The 24,385-nt window shown below is 40.4% G+C and overlaps 2 protein-coding genes and 1 long non-coding RNA gene across 3 annotated transcripts; all 3 read left to right on the forward strand.

Annotated features, from left to right (window-relative positions):
* The first annotated feature begins 2,768 nt into the window (after positions 1–2,768).
* Positions 2,769–17,502, forward strand: LOC124136152. Its single transcript, XR_006861305.2, has 3 exons — positions 2,769–2,792; positions 16,816–16,955; positions 17,363–17,502. It is a non-coding gene; the product is annotated as an uncharacterized LOC124136152 (long non-coding RNA).
* Positions 9,039–11,783, forward strand: LOC124136151. The gene has a single exon (XM_046501971.2). It carries the CDS (start codon positions 9,258–9,260, stop codon positions 11,355–11,357), a length of 2,100 nt encoding a protein of 699 aa, XP_046357927.2. The 5' UTR covers positions 9,039–9,257; the 3' UTR covers positions 11,358–11,783.
* A 126-nt stretch (positions 17,503–17,628) lies between the features above and the next one.
* Positions 17,629–22,816, forward strand: LOC125381870 (putative L-type amino acid transporter 1-like protein MLAS). Its single transcript, XM_048399203.1, has 5 exons — positions 17,629–17,644; positions 18,184–18,374; positions 19,501–19,603; positions 21,658–21,786; positions 22,482–22,816. Exons 1-5 carry the CDS (start codon positions 17,629–17,631, stop codon positions 22,814–22,816), a joined length of 774 nt encoding a protein of 257 aa, XP_048255160.1.
* The last annotated feature ends 1,569 nt before the right edge of the window (positions 22,817–24,385 follow it).

Below are 24,385 nucleotides of genomic sequence, written 5' to 3' on the forward strand. Positions count from 1 at the left end.
AAAGCGATGTAAAACTATACTCACTTGTATGTAGACATTGTGCAAAGGATATCTGCCTCCATGTAAGATTCTAAGATGTATGGAATATTACCTATCTATGATAGTACCATGTATGTACACACTATGAAATAAGCAAGTGTAATTGTGAAGAGGGAAGCAACAAGACCTAGAGGAGGAGTGAATTAAGCTCTTTGGTGAATCGTGAACTCGGGTATGGTGCAGAAGTACTAAAGATGGTAATCAACAAGGATCCTGGATTCGGTCCAAACAATCAGCATATCCTGGTAAGGATACGGGACGCAATTCCAGGCAACGGCTTAGCCCATCTGTGTCTCTCACTGTGGCCCTTTTTCAATTTAAATAGAGTTGTTTCCATCAAAATCCTAAAATATTATATAGACTAAGGGTTAGTCTACTGCCAAATGTCTACTAGGGAGTCTCCATTGAATTTGTCCTACTCCTGTTTTGTCGTTACTTATTGTCAAAGTGGCTGTGTACGCCCATGCAGTCTGTACATGTATGTATATTATATGCTCCAAAGTAAATCCTCAACTAGACGGGAGGTCGGGTAGCCTAGTAGTTAAAGCGTTCGCTCATCATGCCGAAGACCCGTGTTTCATTCCCCAGATAGGTACAGTGCGTGAAGCCCATTTCTGGTGTCCCCCGCCATGATATTGCTGGAGTATTGCTAAAAGTCGTAAAATAGTAGAACTATACTCACTTGTGTGTAGACATTGTGCACGGGTTCGATTCCCGACATGGGTACAGTGTGTGGTTTCTGGTGTCCCCCGTCGTGATATTGCTGGAATATTGCTAAAGGCGGCGTAAAACCATACTCACTCACTACTCCTCAATTAGTATGCAACTACTGATACGAAGGGCTGGAAAATTCGGAGTCAAACTTTGATGGACTGCGTTGATGGCGTAGAATAGGTCTTCAGCAACCCATGCTTGCCGTAAAAGGCGACTATTCTTGTCTTAAGAGGTGACTAACGGGATCAGGTGGACAGGCTGCTGACGGAGTTGATGCATGCCGTATCCCAATTGTGTGTTTCGATGTTTTTGATGTCAATCACTGTATTGTCTGGCCCAGACTTGATTATGTTTCAGACCGCCGTGGATATTGCTGAGTGCGGCGTTAAACACCAAACAAACAAACAAACCACTTCTGCTAACGATGATGGAGAGCCTGGATCCCACTGGTGTATAGAGCTTCCTCCTGGTGGTGTAAAAACCATCATGTGTGTATTGCTTGCCAGACTGGGTCTGCATCAAAACGACGTAAATTTACACGCGAGACTAGGATCCTGGAGCGTTTCTGCATGATCAGGCGTCATGCAGAATGCTTGGAATCCAGCTTGCTGAAACCTTTGCCCTGCCCAGTTCCATCTTCCCGAGGCAAGGGAGTTAACTGACTATAAAAGTCCAGTTTCCACCCTTGTCGAACTAGGCCAAAATGTAACTCCATAATACCAGCCTAGTTCGGCAAGGGTGGAAACTGGACTTTTATAGTCAGTTAACTCCCTTGCCTCGGGAAGATGGCCCAGGTCATTCCGCAGAATGTTCTCAACTCTCACTGTATTGTGTATGCGACGTGTGCTGGGTCGCCTATCATCCATAATCATAGGCAGTCTTACAGACCCTGATACAAATATATCAACTACAGCCCATGCAAGTCTATAAAGTTTGGCAAGTCTAGATTACTGCAGTATCTGAAAATGAAGAGAATCACTGGGCTCCCTTTTTATTATATGTTTATTAAGATAACTGAACAACTGTTTTTTCTGTACGATATGTTCATTTCAGAGACTAGATGTTAGTCTACCATAATCATATCATGTATTTCATCAACCTTTGCCTTGCAGTTGAATGTTTTCATGACAGTGTGTATTTGGTTTCAATGGAGCCTGTTAGAATGGACATTTTATACTTAATACATGGAAACAAGTGTATACTACACACCCTTTGTTGTCAGGCTCAGAGCGTTTCAACCACCCCTTGTATGTCTTTTTGTTTGTTTGTTTGTTTGTTTGTTGTTTAACGCCGCACTAGGCAATATTGCAGCTATATGACGGCGGTCTGTAAATAGTCGAGTCTGGACCAGACAATCCAGTGATTGACATCATGAACATCGATCCACGCAATTGGGATCGATGACATGTATCAACCAAGTCAGCGATCCTCTTAAGACAACCATAGTCGCCTTTTACGGTAAGCATGGGTTGCTGAAGACCTACATAAATATGCACCGGGCAATAATTATGATTAACTTCATATCACCATATAAAATAGCATTTCTTAAAGATCGTACCCTGTATATATTTCCCGACGAAACATATGTTTTTGTTTGCGACGTGACATACTGAAATACAGAAGCCTGTAAAAACATATGTTGTATATCTTTCTATAGATATATGGCAGATCGGGATATATAAAAATAAATTCGTACTTAACGTTTTTTTCCATATGTATATTTCATTTTGTTTTTGGAATCGTCCATGCTTCAGATATCTGTAATGTAATTATATTTATACATAGTACATTACAAGATACGCTACACCGATGTGCACCTGATCAATTATGTCATCAACAGCAATATTCATAACATCCCGATGGTACAAGTATGCTCATAAATGCATGTCGGGATTGATGTTTGGCTATTTTTAAATATTTAGATTGAAACTACACACATGTTTTAGATAACGAACATTGGTCTGCGTATGAAATGAACAAAGAGTGGCCTGCTTGGTCTCATTTAGCAAATGCCCCAGCAGCTCTTCAGTCGCTGGAAGGTGGGTAGTTTGTTTATACATAATATTCTTGATGTTTTCTTGGTTGCTATTGTAGGTTTTGTTTGTCGTTTGACGTCGCACTCAGCAACATTGCAGCTATATGACTGTGGTCTGTAAATAATCGAGTCTGGAGCAGACAATCCAGTGATTGATATCATGAGCATCGACCTACGCAATTGGGACACGATGATCTGCATCAACCAAGTCAGTGAGCCTGACCACCCGTTAGTCGCCTGTTACGACATGCATAGGTTACTGAAGACCAATTCTAACCCAGATCACCACGGTTCGTTATAGGTTTCTGTTTAGGTGTGAAGTGATTTTTTTGTAAGACTTGTCATCGAGGTTGATATAGCTGATATTGTGCGTATATGATCTTAACAATGTCGCCAAAGTGTTTCAAAGAAGTCTAATTCAAAACGTATCGGCCACACTGAAATTATGCATGAACATGTTTACATCGTTAAAACAATAACACTGTTACATATAGACCTGCATGGGTCTGTTTACAGTTATTTATGCTTATATTGGAATTATGCAAACTGCGGAAAATGAATGAAATACATTCTGCAATATTTCCAGGCGGTTATTATCTTTGAATTCTTCACGATACTGTGTGAGCAGCAATAATTGACTTATTCTTTTACTGTCACTGAAGATATATACACTAGGTAGATAATATCCATGGGCAGCCAGTATCTATCACCCCTTTTCAAGAAAAAACCTCATATAAATGGAATACTGCTGAGTGCGGCTTTAAACAACAAATCACAATCTGGTGTCTTCAGGGTTCAATTTTAATTTTCAGAGCCTGTGACGAACCTTTAATTTGTGCAAAGCCGTGTAATTCTGAATTTAGTAAATGCCATCGGAATTTGACATGTTATTGATTAAATCGAACCACAGGTACATTAACGCAAGTCCGTGAACTAGCCCACCTACACATCGTGTGTTAAAGGCCTAAAAGATAAACAGGTGATGTAATCCCCGCCCTTAATGAGAAACGGGACATCAAAAGCAATAAAAACTAAAACTTGTCGCAGAGATCCATTGTATGGACGTTTGTAACACAACTCCCGCCACATTGCTCCAGGGTATAGCGGTCAGCTCGCAGACACCCGTGATCAGTGTCGTGTATTATATAGGAGAGATGGCAACAAATGTGGCGGTATAGGGGCCCCTGGGGGGTAGAGCGTCACGCTGCCTCGGGGCGGGATTGTTGGGGTGACTAAAGAGAAGGCTCCAGATACTGTTAGAATCTCAATGTGGTTGGTTGGTTTGTTGTTTAACGCCGCACTCAGCAATGTTCCAGCTGTGTGACGGCGGTCTGTAAATAATCGAGTGTGGACCAGACAATCCAGTGAGTGATATCATGAGCATCGATCCATGCAATTGGGATCGATGACATGCATCAACCAAGTCAGCAAGCCTGATATCAATGCGGACGAACATAATGGTACTTATACGGAAAATATCTATGCTAGCATATCCGGTTAACCTATTATTGCTGTCATACGCAAACGTATTGTTATTATTATTAGTAGTAGTAGTATTAGTAGTAGTATTAGTATTATTATTATTAGTAGTAGTAGTAGTAGTAGTAGTAGTGTATAGGTCAGGTCACGAGGACCCTGTGTCTAATCGTTGAAATGGTTAATTAAACCACGCATCCAACATACTTAAACCACGTCCAACATTTATGGCACCTAAAATGCTTAAAAAACATTCCTTGTATAGTTGCTAGTAAAATGTTTAATTACAGCTCAAATGTAAAAATAAGTTTTTCTTTAAGTGTTTTACATATGTTCATAATGTAAACGGGCCGTATTCTATGTGCCAACATCCCAAAGTACCTACACTCTTATCAGAGACCATATACCGATACCGTATATGGTCTCTGCTCTTATCAAGCAATTTAAGGTTTATTGTCGTACGTAGAATAGCTGGTAGTTTGGTACAGTCCATTCCCGTGTACAGAAAGGGGTGTTGAATCATATCCCAACGTACCTACACACATTGCAGTAGGTATATTGTCATGTAGACACAACGATGTTGAACCATGCACTGCCCTGTTTTCGTCTTACGTATGTTGGAGATTGAACGAGCGCTTCTAACACTCCGTGCCTATAATTATGTGGGTTAAATAATAAAACCCAAGTCATCTCACACCCATGAAACCGTCGGTAGTGACAGTATTGTTACTACAACAAACCCGCTGTATATGACTGCCTGTCAACACCTCACCAGCTCTCCGCGTCCAAACAAGTACACCACGGGGAGACAAGGCTGAGTGCTGCTGACACCAGCATCCTCATCTAATTAACACTGAGCGTTACCTGGTCTTGTTCTCGCTTCGCACCTACAAAAACAACAAACTGGATGTCACAACTCAACAACATATGTTTTACGACATGTTCATAAATGCGCGTGCAATCTATCTATCTATCTATCTATCTATCTATCTATCTATCTATCTATCTATCTATCTATCTATCTATCTATCTATCTATCTATCTATCTATCTATCTATCTATCTATCTATCTATCTATCTATCTGTAAGACATGAAACCTAATTATAGACACAAATACAGGTTAACCAGAATGAATGAGTATACAGTGACGATAACACTGAATTAGGAAATACAAAATTGAAAAGCAACTTATGAATGCAATCGTCTTTATATTAGCGGCCTTTTTTAACAGTAACAAGATTTAAAGACTAATAAGACGTTACTATGGCAATAAACCAATAGAAACTTGAGAGGAAACTTCTAGACAACAGTTGAGCTTGTTTGGTGCAAGTTTCCAGCTTGTCAGACTACACTGTTTGTCATTCATTGTCTTCAGTTTTATTCCGAAAAATTTTCTTCGAAAAATGAAACAGAATGAAATTAAAACAAGGCTTTCTCTAACTGTTTAGTAAGTCCTGTTTAAGATAGTACGTCGTGTTCACAAACATTCTTAACAACAAATAACTACGCAGTTTTGTGTAAAGTTGGTAAGTGCTTCCAAACAAACACTTTTTTTTATCTGAAAGGAAGGGCAGAACAACCTATATTTCCTGCACAACACATTATGATTTACGGCATCAAGCAATGTCCAGCCAATAGTTAATTTATTTCCTGATCAGTGTACCTGATGTTCATTTTCATGTCTATTGCTTATATTTGGTGATAAGAAATTCCTGTGCAACAATCTATTTTTGTTGTAGATAAGATTTGTTGTTTAACAGATATGTGGAGAAAACCCATAACTTCGACAAAACTATAAAATACTAATTTAATTGAGTTTATATTTCGACGAGAATATAGTTTTAATGTCCTGTTTCGTAACGTATTTCAAAGTATGTCGATAAAAATGCTTAGCATCTATTATCATCTCTCCCTTCATCGTCTTTTCCGTGTTTGTTTAGCATCTTAGTTCTATCCCGACTGAGTCGATTACTTCCTCAATAAACAAAAGCATTGTACAATCACGTGGTAATTACCTATAAGATTACTTTGATGTTCAGGCTATACCACCGCGCGGTATTTGTTTGTACAAGGATATGTGGTGTCAATTGCAATTTTCTCATTACAAGGTCAAGTTCTGACTTTTTGAATGCTTACACCATTAACCAATTTCCGCTGTAGGAATTTGTATTTTCTGTAAAACAACAATCACATTGGCTGAAGAAACAGCGTGTTGGGGGAAGGGGAAAAGAAAGTTAAAATTATGTCTTTATTTATGATTTTAGCATAAATAAAAATAGGGTTATTATAATAATATGTTTTGTATTTATATCCAAAAGTAAAAGGGTCTCTCAACAGTCAATATGCCAATATAAAGACCAATACTATAAAAATCTACGGGAGCTAAACCCCATTTCACCTCACCTACAAAATCAGTGACGTAAACAAAGAGGTTACATCAAAGGGCAACATTAATCGATTAAATACATATATTTATGTATATATGTTATCAATTAACATTTTGTAAATAATTAATGGTGGTATAATACCTATAACGTAAGCAATTCCTTTCTTGAAAAGACGATCCATAATATGATGAAACCTAGAAATGTTACATCTAGATGCACTTAGGACAATATGTGGTGCCGTGAGGGGCACAAGTCATACAAAAATATATAACGAAACCTTCTATCCTCTTTGGCTTAAAGACGACACTTTCACAAGTTATGCATTTTTTATAAAATGAAAAGCGGGACAGCACCAAGTTATTTATGTGATATGGTACCTGTAAAAACCTTGGATCGCCCACATTATGAAACTAACGAATATTATAAGCCTAACTGCCGAACTGAATTATTTAAAAAAAACATTTTTACCTTCCACAGTCTCCGCCCGGAATGTACTAGATTCTACTTTGACAGAAGCCGCTTCATTATCTTAGTTTAAAAAACTGTATAACAGTAGTAAATCAGAAGTGCCTGACATATTTAAAAATATTGGTTCACGCGTTAATCAGATAATCCAATGTAAGTTAAGACTGGGATGTAGTGATGTAAACGGTCACAAATTTGAAAGATTTATTAGCGATAATCCTGAATGTTCATGTGGTTTTTTCAATGAAAGCGCTTTACATTACCTACATACTTGCCCAAATTATACTGAGATTAGATCTGAAAGCTATTGTAATGTTAATGGATATGACCTTCGAGCCGTCCTGTTTGGTAACGTCAGCCTAGACAAAGAAATACTGCTGAATATCGTTGACTCTGTATATCATTTCTTCTCTATGAGCAAAAGATTTGTCTAAACATGCACTCTTATATATATCTCGCTAACAACTGTTTACCTTTGATTTTCCACATGTAACTGAAGTCTATACTACTGTATAATTAAACTACTGCTGCTTGTTTGAATTGTGTTGGGGAGAGATATTTATATAGGCTCTGCCTGTTTATCAATCCCCTTTCACTGTACCAAGTGGAAATAAGTATTGTTTTAAAAAAAATGAACCTATACCTAATTCCTTTTTTTTTAAATTAAAAAATATCATATCTGTATTCTTCATTAAAATAGAATGTAGTTAAACGTATGCGTTTATAGTTTCTAACACGTGTGTAACAACGCACAGCCCTAAGGTGCTATGACTGCGAAAGGTGTTGGTACAAGAGTATTGGTGTAAACGAATGAGATGGACAATATAGTATATTTATCGTTATTTCATTCTTTATCAAACCCTTAATAATCTTTCGTTTGAAATATATATGCGATTCCAACACTGTAAAATAATAGATTCTAACCATTATAAAGTGATAAAAATAGTGTACAAATGTTCAATATTTTATTTTATGGATCATGTTGTTAGATAAATCCGATTATGTTGTAGAGGTGACTTGTTGAAAGAAAAACAAACATGCAAATGTATTATATTAATTTTTTTAAATAAGCATAAGCTAAAACTGTGATGCTATGTAAGCGTCTTGCCACCTGTCTCCGCCAAAGGTATAGTGCACTTCACGTGTACATCTATCTGCTAACACTGTCAAATATCTGTAAACACTGTCAAATATCCGCAAACACTATCAAATATCTGTAAACACTGTCAAATATCCGCAAACACTGTCACATATATGTAAACACTGTCAAACCTTTTTTTGCAAAAGAGAACGTTGCTCTTGAACTAAGGATAACGTAGAATTTCGATGAAAATCGAATAAACTCACTGTATTGGAAAAGGGAAGTCTATGTATATATCTGTGTGCTGAAATTCACATCGACTTAAAAAAAGAGAGTTTTACTTTAAATACTATCTTTGAAAAAAAGACTAAACATAATTAGTGTCAATAAATGCAGTCTGTATGAAATTGTCTAATTATCAATATTAACTTAAATTGTGGAATGCCTACTAAATTGGCAGAATTACACAACAGTGCGATAATCCAGCTGCATGTCAAACGAAAGAACTATCTAAATGAGACGCTGTAGTGAGCGTATTACTTTGCGAGTCTGGTGTCACCTGGGTGCATTGGACCGTGGCAACCCCCTAGCTGTACGAATTGCTGTGAGTGACATAAGCCGACCTCCACATTTCGTGCGGGGGTGGTCAGGTTAAATAGTGTGAGTATATGTTCAAGATAAACGATCCTCGTGAAATATATTCCTTTGTACTACATTACAAGTATATATGTTGTAAAACATTTCGCAATAATCAGTACAGCGATCGGCCACGTAAACTGGTCTGACCTTATCACAACCTTCCTCCCCTCTACATGGACTGTTCCATCTTAAACCCCCAGACGACATAAACTCCTCGTGTCCAAGTCAGTTCAACATGGACACGTAATAAGGACGTAACACACGGAAATTGGAGATGTTTTCTTGAAATATTGTGCACAAGTCTTCACTTAATATATATGCGAAGACAAGAGTTTGTTTACATCAGCGAAGATCGTGTATGGGAAAAAAATATCTTCACCTAGGTCACGTGACAAAAGCGAGGGCTATTCGAACAAGGCGATGTGTGATAGCATGGACGATAGTCCCGAAGCCTGCGCGAGACGGAGGCTGGAATTCCGCTCAATGCCTTTCAAAAGTAAGTCATTTTATGTTGATGTGAAATCCAAACCTGTGCGACAACGTGTCGAGGGATATATTCGTCAGTTGGGAGGCTCCGTAGAAACGTTTCTGTCAAACGACGTACATGTTTGTGTATCGGATTCTCGCCCTCTGACAAAGAGACCGAGTCGATTGCGGGGGGAAACCACCCTCGATCGTGGCGATATAGCGAAACGTAAACAAGACATTCCCCTGAGTCGAGGAAGAGCTTTGTTGTTGAAAGCTAGGAAAAACACAAGTGAAAGTTTGGCATCCGAGGTGAACAATGCAAGTAATATTCAAGACAAGGCGGCGGAGATGGGGATCACCACTGAGCATGTTCACGGTTTCATTAAACGCTGCAAGGAGCTTGGGGCATCGAATAAACAGGTAACCAAAAAGGAACCCCCGAATGAATTTCTTCCCATAAAATGGGAAGATAAGTGTTTTATTAAAGTGGAGGATGATTCGTGCCAGTATAAACCGATTCATAAGAAACTAGAAAATATGCCCTTGCTGTATGCCGACAACGGGGGCGGGTCGCCTTTTGACTGTCCAGTGGTTCTCGTCCGCCCCACGACAGGGAGTACAGTGAAAAAGGGGCCAAAACCGAGTCGTTTTTCTCACAACAAGGGGGGCTATTGCGAGATGTGTCAGTGCTGGTACAAGGACTCTCTTCGGACACACAGCAGGAGTGCTGGGCATCAGAAGTTTGTCAGGAATAAAGAAAATTTCGCAGTGTTGGACAAAATTGTGCGAAAATTACCGAATTTGTACAAGTTTTTATTCAAGCACATTCCTATTCGTAATGTTGACAAACCCCCTTGTTACAAGTCTGATGTCACTCCGGCAACGTCCCCAGACATTCAAATGACACATCCCACTAAAGATGTTTACGACTTCGACGTCCCCGGCGACAATGTCGCCAATGTAGAGGATGTCAAAAATATCGCTCCACCCACGGAGGGGTTGCCGATGTTGCCGGCGTCGTCTGTCACTACAAACATCACCAACAGTACTACTACACTTCCCTGTATCGATGCCATTCTATCTGGTGAAATCCCCATCCCAGCAGTACCAGACAAGGTGGATAACTCCGTCACGCCTGTATTGACGCTGAACGATTGTGATATGTTCTCATGTATCCTCGGTGACAATGTCGCTGAAGCCAATATGTTTTCTGAAGTATCTGAAACGGATTCTCAAACGAACGTGTTGAAAAATCTAATAGACAATTTATCTTTGCAAAACGAAAACGTCGTATCTCAGATTACACACGAATCGCCAATGGTTGTCAACACGCCCCGCGAGCAGACGTCACAGTCAGTAGGCCCATGTCCAAATTCAGCTCGCGCAGTTGATACGGTCGAACCCCGGCCACTCACGTCTCTTACATCATGCACGGGTTCAGCACGTGAGTTAGATGATACGATTGTGTCGCCACACGTTCAGTCAATGACGTCATGCACGAGTACCGAAAGTTCTTCCGATGACTCGAGTGAAAATTCAACATCACAAACCATGACGTCATGTACAAGTACATCACGTGCATCTGACTCCACCATTGAAACTACGCCTGCTCTGAAAATAAACGAGACTCCGATGTCTGTAGGTTCCCCCGTCCAGTTGCCAAAGGTGACGGCATCAATCCCCACCCCCGGACAACTAAAGCTGAAGCTGCTTCTCAGTGTGGATGCTAATCCATCCAGTCAACAAAACACGAATACATCAAATGTCAGATGTGAGAAAGACAAAAATAAGGTCACATACTACAGCCATAAGACTAGTGATACCAAGTTAAAGTTGTGTAAGGTAGTTGTTACGCCCGTTGCCCAGAAATCCAATTTAAAGATGTTCTGGAAAGTTCGCAAGACAGGCGACTGCCGTTTGTTGTTTAGCTCTGAAAAGAGAAAGCGTTCCGTGTCTGACGAGAACGCCTTGGGGGTCGGAAATGAGGTGATGAGCCCCCGTAGGGCCCATGATGTCACCCCTAAGCCGAAACGCCAGAGACTCGTCTTCTGAAACCTGATCTCAGTGATGGTGGTTCAGTGGTGCCACGTACCTATAAGCTGTAATGTGATAAACAGTATTATGTCGTTGTGCATCAGTGATGACTTGTTAAGCTGACAACGACCGATAGATCTGACTTTTATGTTCATTTAGTGATCTCAGATATCCAGTCATAATGTAGATTTTATTTCTATTTATTACTGTGTTTTACAGACAGATATCCAAAGCTACACTGTGTTAACTAGTGTCAAAGACGTGTTAATCTGTCCAAGTATTCTGATGTTTTAGTCATCTAGTCATGTTGAAGAATATTCAACGTCTCATGACATAATTTATTTTACAAGTGGTATTGCAATGTTCTGGGGTATGGTGATTGTAACATACGTCCTGTGTATTTTACAACAACCCATGCAGAAATTATTAAAAGAAAGGAAATCACTGCTGTGTTCTTTTTAATGATATATTACGTATGTTCTATCGCAGTCAGTGACTCAACAGGACACATCACATGCGGCGGACCTACTCAAGAGAAATTATAGAACTATAGTCATATGGAACAGTCGGGTGTTCTTTAAGTTCCTTTGAGTGGTATATAAGGCGTCGCAACTCTCTGCAGAGTTGATTCCCTTAGCCAATCCAGTATCCGCTCTTCGTGGGTTGAATCCCAAAAATCTAGTCTACCAGACCCTAGAGAATACATTAAAAAAGAGTAGGTCTCTACAATAATTTGGCAAGTCTAGATTGTATGAGCTCTAGCTCCTGAAATTAAAGATTGTTTTGAGGTCCATTTGGATTTTTTTAGTTTTGTAAATATATATTAAAAAATAAATTTCTTTATTTCTGGGACTAAATGTCAGTCTACCCCAAATCGTCCCGATTATGAGAGGCCTGCCAGAGCTGTACCTTCGCGGGTTTTACCAAGTGGTGAAGGCTGATGTTGGGTCCGAATCACATATTCGCCAAGAGTATAAACATACCACTTGGTCTGTCGGCACCACCCCCGTGCTCCTGGGTTTCTTATATGTGGTAACAGTGAACACAAGCTGCATCATATAACTTTCCTCCAACATATATATGGCATTCCGTCATCTCGCAGGAATACTGTTTAAAGCAGCCTCAAACTAAACCCGTAAAAGGCGACTATGCATGTCGTACGAGGCGACTAACGGGATTGGTTGGCCAGGCCCACTGACTTGGTTGATGCAGATCATCGGGTCCATATTCGATTATTTACAGACCGCCGTCATATAGCTGGAATATTGCTGAGTGCGGTGTTAAACAACAAACAAATAAAACAAAATCAAACTAAACTCTCACAAGTACTCGAAAAATGAAATAGTATTTTCTGAAAACTAACGTTAGAAAATAGATTTATTTAAAATGTAGGATATAATTAATTTTGTCACTTTGATTTAAAAATAATAATTTCTAACAGTTTGTTTCGCAGTTGCACTTACAATAGAATATATGAACAGCTTATGCCGGATGTGTAAACAGTTAATCCGGATTAGGGAGCGTCAACTGCGTGATTACTTGGTTCAATGCTAAGGAAGTTCAGTATCCAACTCAGGAATTAAGACTTACACAAATTCTACTTGATGATGAAATTAACGGCGTTGCGGTACCACTTTTTAAAAAGAAATTCGATGCCCCGCTCCAACACCGTATTAACGTAGTGGTCAGGTATTGACAGATCCGGATTAACCAGAGTCCAGTTTTCACAGATTCCATTGTATGTGGATTAACAGAATTAGTATTAATGAAAAGTGAAACAGGTGTTTCAGAACAATAAGAATAATTTGGTATGTGCAGCATGTATATGACAGATTCTGTATTTTTAATGTCTATATATCAGTATTGCTGAACTGGTCAAAAAATTATACTTCACGCCAGCATGGTCAAACGTGACAGCGAACGTGGAATGAATGGCAGCTGTATTGTCATGGTTATTTAGATACGAAGAGGGAATGTAGAACATACACGATAAAATAAAAAAAGTAATTGTTATCCGAAAGCGAATCTGAGAAATATGGCCAAATTGCCTTATTGTTTGTGTGAATTGTGAAATAGGGACATCTTGATTGCACATGTTGGTAGCAGATATGGGACGTACAGTAAAACAGTCTCATTGTGCACGTGGCCATTGAGTCTTGGTTACAGTTCATGTGAATAGCGAATATGGTTTTTAGTGAAGTAGTTTTATTGTTCATATGAATAGGGAATGCTTTTCCGTGAAGTAGTGTTATTGTTCATGTGAATAGCGAATATGGTTTTTAGTGAAGTAGTTTTATTGTTCATATAAATAGGGAATATTTTTCCGTGAAGTAGTGTTAGTGTTCATGTGAATAGCGAATATGGTTTTTAGTGAAGTAGTTTTATTGTTCATATGAATAGGGAATGCTTTTCCGTGAAGTAGTGTTATTGTTCATGTAAATAGCGAATATGGTATTAAGTGAAGTAGTATTGTTCATGCGAATAGCGAATCTATATTCTCTGACAATAATCCCGCAAGACCCTGGTATTCTCGTTACATCATCTTCTGACGTTTGACATTCATAGGAAGATATACCCGTGGTATTACCACTACAGTTCTTTACGGACAAGCCATTGAAGAATCCAGGTCAGAACGCACCCACAGTACGCTATGCTTGTCGTAAGAGGCGACGAAAATGAATCGGGTGGTCAGGGTCGGTGTTCATGATATCAGCCACTGGTTTTTCAGGTTGTGATAATACAACATGTTAGATTTATTAATTGCATGAGTGAGAGTTAACGCCACTTTGAACAGTATTCTAGTTATATTATGGCGTCTCAGCTTAATGTGGGAGGAAGGCCCAAGTGATGCAGGTAGCAGACCTTTACCACTTCGGTGAAACCCACGTGCATGGGTATGGCGCTGACACACCTGGAAACATAATCGGGGGGAACCGGGATTCGAACCAACAGTCACAGGCAGGCCCAAGGGACGCAACTCTGCACATAGAATCTCGGCACCTTAGAGAAGACATACGTATACGTAAGACGTAATTATCGAACATGCAAATAAAACAAAACTAATCTTTGGTTTTCATTAATGCACCAAAAACTTGTATTTCAGCCAACTTAACCCTTGCGCAGAGTTCCTGCAAAGTTTCTCATCCATGTCTGTGCTTCTATAAGGGATCTTAACGACGTGGCATTCCTTTGTATTTGTTTGTTTGTTTGTTTGTTGTTTAACCACGCACTCAGCAATATTCCACCTTTTTGACGACAGTCTGTAAATAATAGAGTCTGGACCAGACAATTCAATGATTGACACCATGCGCATCAATCCACTCAATTGGGATACGATGACATGCATCAACCAAGTCACGCGAGCCTGACCACCGAACCCGTTAGTCGCCTCTTACGACAAGCATGGGTTGCTGAAGACCTATTCTACCCTCTTGTGAGACATGTGGTAGACCTACAGAGACTCTCGCATCCAAAGAATTGTTCACTGTGATGACCTTAATGATATACGGGATCAACTTTGTTGTGAACTGATCAACATTGGACCTATAGGCTTTAGTGTACACCTCCACGGCCTGTCTGGTATTGAGCTTGTGCTATTAATACTGTCCTGTAGGCCTCACCACGAACTGAACGAAGACGAGTCTGAACAATTAATCTCTGTGGGTGTCAGTTATGTACATCTGATGTGTGGAGGAGGACTCTCTATGCACTGATACAGAGCATTGCCACAACATACTCCTATGAACATTCGGTAAAGGCATTTATTTATCATCTGTGACAGTAAGATCCCATTATGTACTACATAATCTCATCTCCTGAGCATGTTTTTGTAATCTCCCAACTCTAAGGATGAATAAAGAATATATGCAGGTCTCAAACGTTTACCACTTTGGTGAAGCAAGCACGGGTATGGTGCTGACAAACCTAGAAACATTCGGGCGAACCGGAATCGAACCGAGTGTCACAGGTTTCTGGCAGACCCTAAGGACGCAAATGTGCACAGCGAATTGCGACACCATAGACAATTGGGTCTCCTGTGCCCCCTGTAAGAGAACACATACATATACGTAAGACGTAGCTATCGAACAAGCAAATAAAACAAGACATAAATAAGACAGGAGATATAAATAAGACGACATATTGTGGCACGTACACTTTAGACATAGAAGTTTTCCGGAAAAGGAAAAAATAAATTTCCATAATTATAAGAAATCTCTGCTGTAGAAGACAGCATATAAATACGACAGAACATGCACATAAGATGTAGAACATACACATAATACTAGAACATATAAATAAGACATTGAACATAATTATACATACGCCCTATGTCATATATCAAAACATAGCAAAGTAAATAAGACATAGAACATAATTATACATACGCCCCCATGTCATATGTCAAAACATAGCACAGTAAATAAGACATAGAACATAATTATACATACGCCCCCATGTCATATATCAAAACATAGCACAGTAAATAAGACATAGAACATAATTATACATACGCCCTATGTCATATATCAAAACATAGCACAGTAAATAAGACATTGAACATAATTATACATACGCCCTATGTCATATATCAAAACATAGCAAAGTAAATAAGACATAGAACATAATTATACATACGCCCCCATGTCATATATCAAAACATAGCACAGTAAATAAGACATAGAACATAATTATACATACGCCCCCATGTCATATATCAAAACATAGCACAGTAAATAAGACATAGAACATAATTATACATACGCCCCCATGTCATATATTAAAACATAGCACAGTAAATAAGACATAGAACATAATTATACATACGCCCCCATGTCATATATCAAAACATAGCACAGAAAATAAGACAGAACATAATATATACATAAGCCTTATATCATATTTAAGAAATAAACGAGTGGGAGTTGTTTATGTACAATAATACACTACAGGGAGTCTATACCACGAGGGGCGCAGCGGGTTTGGTATTTGTATTTGTGAAATAGTATTTACCATCTAGTTTCATAGACAAAACAATACAAATATCACAAATAACTGATTTAATTTTTGCATTAAATCGGTTCATATTTTTCACATTTATTGATTGGTCTATTACTATAATAAACACACAATGGCTTATGTCCCTTGAAATATGACGTCACTGGTGCCAATTGATAAAGGAATGACATCACAAGACATTATTAGACTCGTTTCACGTGGTGTAGGTACAGGAGTGTGTTTCTAGCTTGCGCAGCCTACTGTTTTGTTCAGTGCTGTGATGTTCAAAATACAAGGCTTAGCACAATTACTCTGAAATTATTTTCCTTTTCAAAAATCGCCAAAGAGAAGACAACAATGCACGGATAACGCACTGATTCACGATGATAGTTGGCAGGGTCCGTCATATGTATTGTGCTTATTCGTCCATTTCTTTTGCGCATATTCACTCTTGCTTAGTTGCTGTTGTGTTCCGCTATAGATACCCGCTGGTTCTGAAACTCTTTGGAAGCAGTTGGTGTACATCCTTTTATGGAAACGGGCTAAATTGGCTGCACTCTCACCAAGATCCTGACTGGGCGGTGATTTGTAAACAATCACTGTAAAGTTGAAGTAACTCAGGTAAGTTTGCTGTATAGTCAGGATAGCTTTAGTGCTGCTGATGTTTTATTAAAAGTAAAGGCGACAGAAATGTTCGAGTTAACGCAAACATAAAAGGGAATCGATAGAGAAATGACATTTCCCATTTATCATCGTGATTGTTTCGATGTTGTCTTTATTCAATTAATCAGACGAGCGTGAACACTTTCATCGTGAAAAATTAGACAGGGTGCTGCAGGAAATCAATAAAAGGATGACGCATCGGTCAGGAGTTCATTGGGTTTTTTTCAATTACGACACACATGGGTTCATGGTCTGATATAATTTTTAACGAATCAAATTGATGTATAACGACATGTGACAAAGAAAGGTGAGACTCGATCACCTTAAAAAGATACTTTTATCACGGAGTAGTGCGGGCTTTTCAGTTGACTGAAGCACATCGCCACCACTCCGTTTTCCCTTTCTGTGACAAGCCTACCTGGTCTTGCTTCGAAGTATTTTGATCGATGGACTGAAGCTTAGTTAAATAATGTGAGTATAACCTGGTGTTGTGGTTTTATTTGTGTGTACGGGCCCATAAATGAATTTTGATGAGGGCAGTTCGGAATAACGGCCGATAGACCAATTACTCCCTGACTTAGATGACCCATTCCTGACCAGGCGAGTTGTAGAGTCATGGCTTACATTGACCATGACACAGAAAGGCAGTACGTTTTGGATAACTGTGGGTAGGGTCTCTTTATGCCCCAAACTCAGTTACGACAGTGGAAAGAACTGCTCGGGTCTCGTGCGGGTTGGACGTTGAATAGAATAGAATAAGACAACAAGAGAGCGTAGTACGGGAACTCTCCGAGACGGAGGTGGTTGATGGCGGAATGAAGAGTCTCCCGCTATTTTCTACCTTGGCGAGATAAAGTCAAATAGAGACGCATCGCTCGAACTGGACAGAGGGAGAGATGTTCTTGGTCATTCGATTCAGTGAAGATCCGGATTAGAATAGGTCTTCAGCAACCCATGCTTGTCGTAAGAGGCCACTAACGCGATCTTGTCTTAATCATCATTATGTCTAAACTTGAATCGTTATTGTCTGGGACCCATGCAGATCCGGGTTAGAATAGGTCTTCAGCAACCGATGCTTGCCATAAAAGGTGACTATGTATGCCATAAAGAGGTGACTAACGGGATCGGGTGGCGATTAACTCCGTTATTGCTACTACTTCCGGTGCGAACGTCTCCACTGTTTCAGAACTCCAATTCCTCATTCGCTCCTTCAAGCTAGCGGACCAGTCTTCGCGATTTCGGCCCATAGCGCGGGAGCTCAATGTGATCCTGTTACACTTGACTCCCAATGTTTACGAGCCACTGGCGGATGAGAACTACGAAACAATCACGCTGAAGACCCATTCCTACTGGCCATGGCTACAGCAGCTCGCCTTGGTGAGATACATGCTTTGGATGTCGACAGGATTCCTAGGCCTTCGTTGGGATTTTATAGCAAAGAATCAACTTCCCGTCCACCCTGATCGGCTATTAAGGATTTCCCCGTACTCGTTTGTATGTTTGTTTGTTTAACGCCACACTCAGCAGTATTTCAGCTATATGACGGCGGTCTGTAAATAATCGAGTCTGGAACAGACAATCCAGTGATTGATATCTTGAGTGTCGAGCCACGCAATTGGGATCGATTGTCAAACATTGTCACCTTTTACAGCAAGCATGGGTTGCTGAAGACCTATTCTAAGCCAGATCTTCACGGGTTCCCGCTCTCGTCGATCTTGGGATCGGATGACCAAGAACATCTCTCCCTCTTTCCAGTTCGAGCGATGCGTCTCTATTTGACTGTATCTCGCCAAGGTAGAAAATCGCGGTAGAGACTCTTCATTCCGCCATCAACCACCCCCGTCTCGGAGAGATCTGTACTACGCACTCTTGTTGTCTTATTCTATCATCCTTCGAGGTCTACTTTTGCTGAGCTGCCTCCACCTGCAACGTCCAACCCGCACGAAACCCGAGCAGCTGCTCCACCGTCATAACTGAGTTTTGGGCTAAAAGGGACCCTACCCTAAGTAGATGGCCTGTGTGGAGCCCTTTAGCTAACGTGTCTATCGCTGGTGGGGTAAGTACTCAGCGGTCGGTTGTCTCACCATAAACTGGTACTTGATATCTTTTGCGTTGTGACTAAACAGGGACCCAGTTAAATTGACACCAATTACTCATAATCTAAGGGGGATAACTCCGGCTGTTTAGATCGGAAAACGAAGGCCCCATAATGGCATGACATTTTCACACTATTTTGAGTTTCCTACTCTTAATGTGAGGAAAATGAGTGTATATTTTCAAATATTGATATTAACTATTTCTAAAATTGCATTTTGTTTCAAATAACAAAGAAAGGGATTTTAGTGTGTACACACATCCTTTAAGGTCGTATCTTATGGAAATTATATCGAGTAATCCATACTTATAGACATTTTCTTAAAATTTCGTCCGGGATCATGCATAAGGGTAATATCGTTCTAAGTGATGTATGAAATTTATGGAGCTTGAGTTAATGTGGTTACAGCTGCATATAACCATGGCAACCAATGGAGATCACCCAGATATCAGTTTGAAGAAACAACTTGGTCTCATCAGCACAACTAGTTACATCGTTGGCAGTATCATAGGTAAGATCTGTTATTTTAAACCAAGGACAGTTATTAAGTGAGTGAGTTTGGTTTAACGCCGACCCGCAAATTATGTCAGTTATATGACGGCTTGTCATTTTGATGTGGGATGAAAGCCTGAAGTGATGCAGGTTTTAGACGTTTACCACTTTGGTGAAACCCACAAGCACGGGTATGGTGCTGACCAACCTTGAAACATAATCTAGAAGTCTGAAATTCGATCCCGCTAGCATAGGGTTCTGGCAGGAATATGGACGCAGAGAATTGCGGTGCCTCAGACGAGTCAATCATCCATGCCCCCGTAGACACGTAGAAGGTTATCTGGGCACTGGTCAAAGAAGGTCTGTTTTTCAGTATTTCAACCATAATAATGTGGAGGCAGGATCACCAGCGTGGTGCGAGCGGACGTACACTTAGGATAAGATATGCATTAAGACATTGTATATCAATAAAACGAAACTCATGCTAAAATTGTACTCGACCAGTTAGACTGTAATTAGGACACACATGAAATGGTAGTCTCTCGTACAGACCCAGAGCTTATATTAAATAAACAACAACCCCAGTCCATTCCACCCTCATCCTCTGCTTCATCAACCCTGGTGAATCCCATTCTCAGCTGTTTCAGCCTACAGAATCCAATGCTCCGCCGTAACAGCCTACATTATCCCATGCTCAGGTCTAACAGCCTACACAATCCTGATCTCAGGTCTATCAGCCGACACAAATCCAATCTCAGGTCTATCAGCCTACATAATCCCATGCTCAGCTGTACCAGCCTACATAATCCCATGCTCAGGTCTAACAGCCTAAAACAATCCCAATTTCAGGTCTATCAGCCGACACAATCCCAATCTCAGGTCTATCAGCCTACATAATCCCATGCTCAGCTGTACCAGCCTACATAATCCCATGCTCAGGTCTAACAGCCTACACAATCCCAATCTTAGGTCTATCAGCCGACACAATCCCAATCTCAGGTCTAACAGCCTACATAATCCCATGCTCAGGTCTAACAGCCTACACAATCCCAATCTCAGCTCTATCAGCCTACATAATCCCATTATCAACTCTATCAGCGTTTGGAATCCAATTCTCAGTTCTAACAGCCTACAGAATCCCATTCTCAGTTCTGTCAGCTTATAAAACCCATTTTCAACCATAACAGCCTATAGAATCCCATTCTCAGTTCTATCAGCCTTTAGCATCCCATTCTCAGCTCTATCAGCCTACAGAATCCCATTCTCAGTTCTGTCAGCTTATAAAACCCATTTTCAACTATAACAGCCTATAGAATCCCATTCACAGTTCTATCAGCCTTTAGAATCCCATTCTCAGTTCTGTCAGCTTATAAAACCCATTTTCAACTATAACAGCCTTTGGAATCCCATTCTCAGCTCTATCAGCATACAGAATTCCATTCTCAGTTCTGTCAGCTTATAAAACCCATTTTCAACTATAACAGCCTTTAGAATCCCATTCACAGTTCTATCAGCCTACAGAATCCCATTCTCAGTTCTGTCAGCTTATAAAACCCATTTTCAACTATAACAGCCTTTAGAATCCCATTCTCAGCTCTATCAGCCTGCAGAATCCCATTCTCAGTTCTGTCAGCTTATAAAACCCATTTTCAACTATAACAGCCTTTAGAATCCCATTCTCAGCTCTATCAGCCTGCAGAATCCCATTCTCAGTTCTGTCAGCTTATAAAACCCATTTTCAACTATAACAGCCTTTAGAATCCCATTCCCAGCTCTATCAGCCTACAGAATCCCATTCTCAGCTCTATCAGCCTACAGAATCCCATTCCCAGCTCTATCAGCCTACAGAACCCCCTTCTCAGTTCTAACAGCCTATAGAATCACATTCTCATTTCTATCAGCCAATACTCTTCCATTCTAAGTTATATGTGTTTTTAAATTAAGAGATTTGAAAGCCTCCTTATAGACTTATTTGTATACATAACGTCATTTCAGGGACTATATGTTAGTGTGGTGGAATGATACAAAGCTGATGTTACATTCAGGTACAAACTCTGCATTGTTTGTGTTTAGGTGTGGGTATTTTCATTAGCCCGACAGCCGTACTTGAAGGGGTAGGATCCTCAGTGGGCTTGTCGCTCATTGTGTGGGCGCTGTGTGGAGCTTTAACCTACTGCGCTGCGATGTGCTATGCTGAATATGGTACGTCGTACAATGTCTTTTTACTTAATATTGATACAGTGTATATTTTAATGCCTGTACATTTTATGGTTTAGATATGTTGTGTGATCTTGTATACATGCTACTTTGATATTGCTTTAAAAGTCTTCCTCAACCTCTAACATGCGGCTTACTTTTAATGATTTTATAACGTACCTTTTTAAGACTTTAATAAACAATCTGTCCGTTTTCCGATTCCCCATTGTTCTCGGTGCCTTAGGTTTGGTACCTCCCAATCTGTTGACTGTGTTATCTGGAGAGTACCCGGGTTTGCTACCAGGAATACAACCCTTCTGACAATCTGGGTAATGCAGAAGGCTGCAGTGTTGGGGAGTCTTCACATTGAAAAAAATTGGGTGGGTTTGACTAAGCAGTGCTTCCTTGGAGAAGTCCCATTCGCTTTCTGGGCTGCGTGTAGAGGGGGCAAGGGCCCTAAGCTGATGATGAGCCTAACCAGTCTGACTGTGCCAGGATCACCCGAACCCTCTTTGTTGCATTTTTTTTTTATCTGTACATAATAATGATAATAATAATAATAAAAAAATAAAATACAAAATACAAAAACAATATTAAAAAGTACTTTACTGGCAGTTATATTTTGTGTGTTGATCACATTGATATAATAAAATGACTATTGTGTATTTATATCATTAAATGAGAATGTTGACACATTCCAGGTACCCGTGTTAAGAAATCCGGGGGCACCTACACCTACATCCGAGAGGCTTTCGGAGACCTGGCTGGGTTTGTGTTCCTGTGGACGCAGCTGGTCATTGTCCGGCCCCTGTCCATCGGACTGGCGTCGCTGACGGCCGCAGAGTACATCGTGAGACCTGCCTTCCTGTCCTGCCCCGACATGGCCCCGACATCAGCTAAAGCCATGCTTGGATTTGTCATATTGGGTAAATCTGTCACATTGTCAGATAAAATATGTAGTCAACTTCTTTGCCTGTTCAAATGCTCAGTTGTTGCGAAGAGAGGTATATATACTCAAGAACAAAACTTCCTGTGACACAGGCTAAATATTTAAAGAAATCAGGTTATTTCATCATAGGTTTGTGTGATAAAAGCTTGGATCTCGTTATTCGCTGACTGGCAAGCAGCTGTGTCGACTTATACTCAACAACAAAAGTTCCTGTGACACCAATATGTTAGTGTATTTTTCAAACAAGTAAAGTTTGGTTTTCAATATTGTAGTACATGTATGGGATCAAGGCACAAAAACGCAACTGCTACAGAAAAGCGTGCATTCCATGCAAAAGTTAACTTTTATGCAAGCCCATGCATTTCATTACCCAAGAATGGGTATAAAAACATGTGCGTTAACGGGATTCCATATGCATTGTTTAGCATCGTGCTGACAACAACCACTCAGAAAAACAACAAAATTACGCAATTATTCAACATTGCGAAATGCTACGCCTGTCCGAAAATGAGCGTCTGCGAGCCATTGGTATGCTTGAAGCAGGATCGAGTCAAGGTGATGTTGTGCACTACACAATTTAACGTCCAGGGAATTACCATTTGGTGTTTATGGCAACGTTGGCAACAGACGAATGCAGTCAGAGACCATCCTCGGAGTGGCAGGCCACGCGTAACCAATAATCGACAAGACAACTGGATTCGAACAACACACCTACGAAATCGATTCCAGCTACCAACAGTGACTGCAAGAAGCATCCCTGGCCTTCGACGAATATTTTCACAAACCTTACGTCGTCGCCTCAGATGTGCAGGGATTGCCACCAGAAGACCCGCCAGACGTCCCATTTTGACAGGAAACCATCGTCAAGCACGTCTACAGTGGTGCAGACAGCGTCTACGCTGGACGACCATGCAGTGGGGACAAGTTCTATTCACTGACGAGTCTCGTTTTCACCTCAGCCACAGCGATGGACGGATTCGAGTGTACCGACGTCGAGGTGAACGTTATGTCAATCATTGTGTCATGGAAGGAGTCGGTTCGGGGGCGGCAGCGGGATGGGGTGGAATTACAGCAAGACAGAGGACCCGTTTGATAGTGGTATAGGGGAAATATCAATGGACAGCGCTACCGCGACGAGATCATCGACCATGTTGTTCTACCGTTTTTGCGTCGTCATAGCCCAGGCATTACCTTTCAACATGACAACGCCCGGCCTCACATTGCTCGACTTGTAAAGGATTCTCTTCAACAAAACAACGTGAATGTCATCCCCTGGCCGGCTCGCTCCCCTGATCTCTCACCAATCGAGCACATGTGGGATGAGATGGATCGGCGCCTTCGATGTCAACCACGTGTTCCACAGACACTCCAGGAACTTCGAAACAAGCTCCAGCAGATATGGACAGATATTCCACAGGACTTTGTGCGACGCCTGGTCCATTCCATGAGACGAAGATGGGTTGCTTGCATCGCAAACAGAGGTGGACACACACGCTATTGATTTGTAAATTGACATTTTGGAATGTTCATGTTTTTTTTTTTATGAATTCACGCATTTTCTGAAGTCAATATGGCAAATTAAACCATTTGAACACTTACAGGAGTCCTTTATCTGTTGCAAACCGAAATTGTTTCAGTTTTGGTAAAAAAACATAT

This window comes from Haliotis rufescens, unplaced genomic scaffold (genome assembly GCF_023055435.1).
Source record: "Haliotis rufescens isolate VD_foot unplaced genomic scaffold, xgHalRufe1.0.p SCAF_2, whole genome shotgun sequence".
Classification (NCBI taxonomy): domain Eukaryota; kingdom Metazoa; phylum Mollusca; class Gastropoda; order Lepetellida; family Haliotidae; genus Haliotis; species Haliotis rufescens.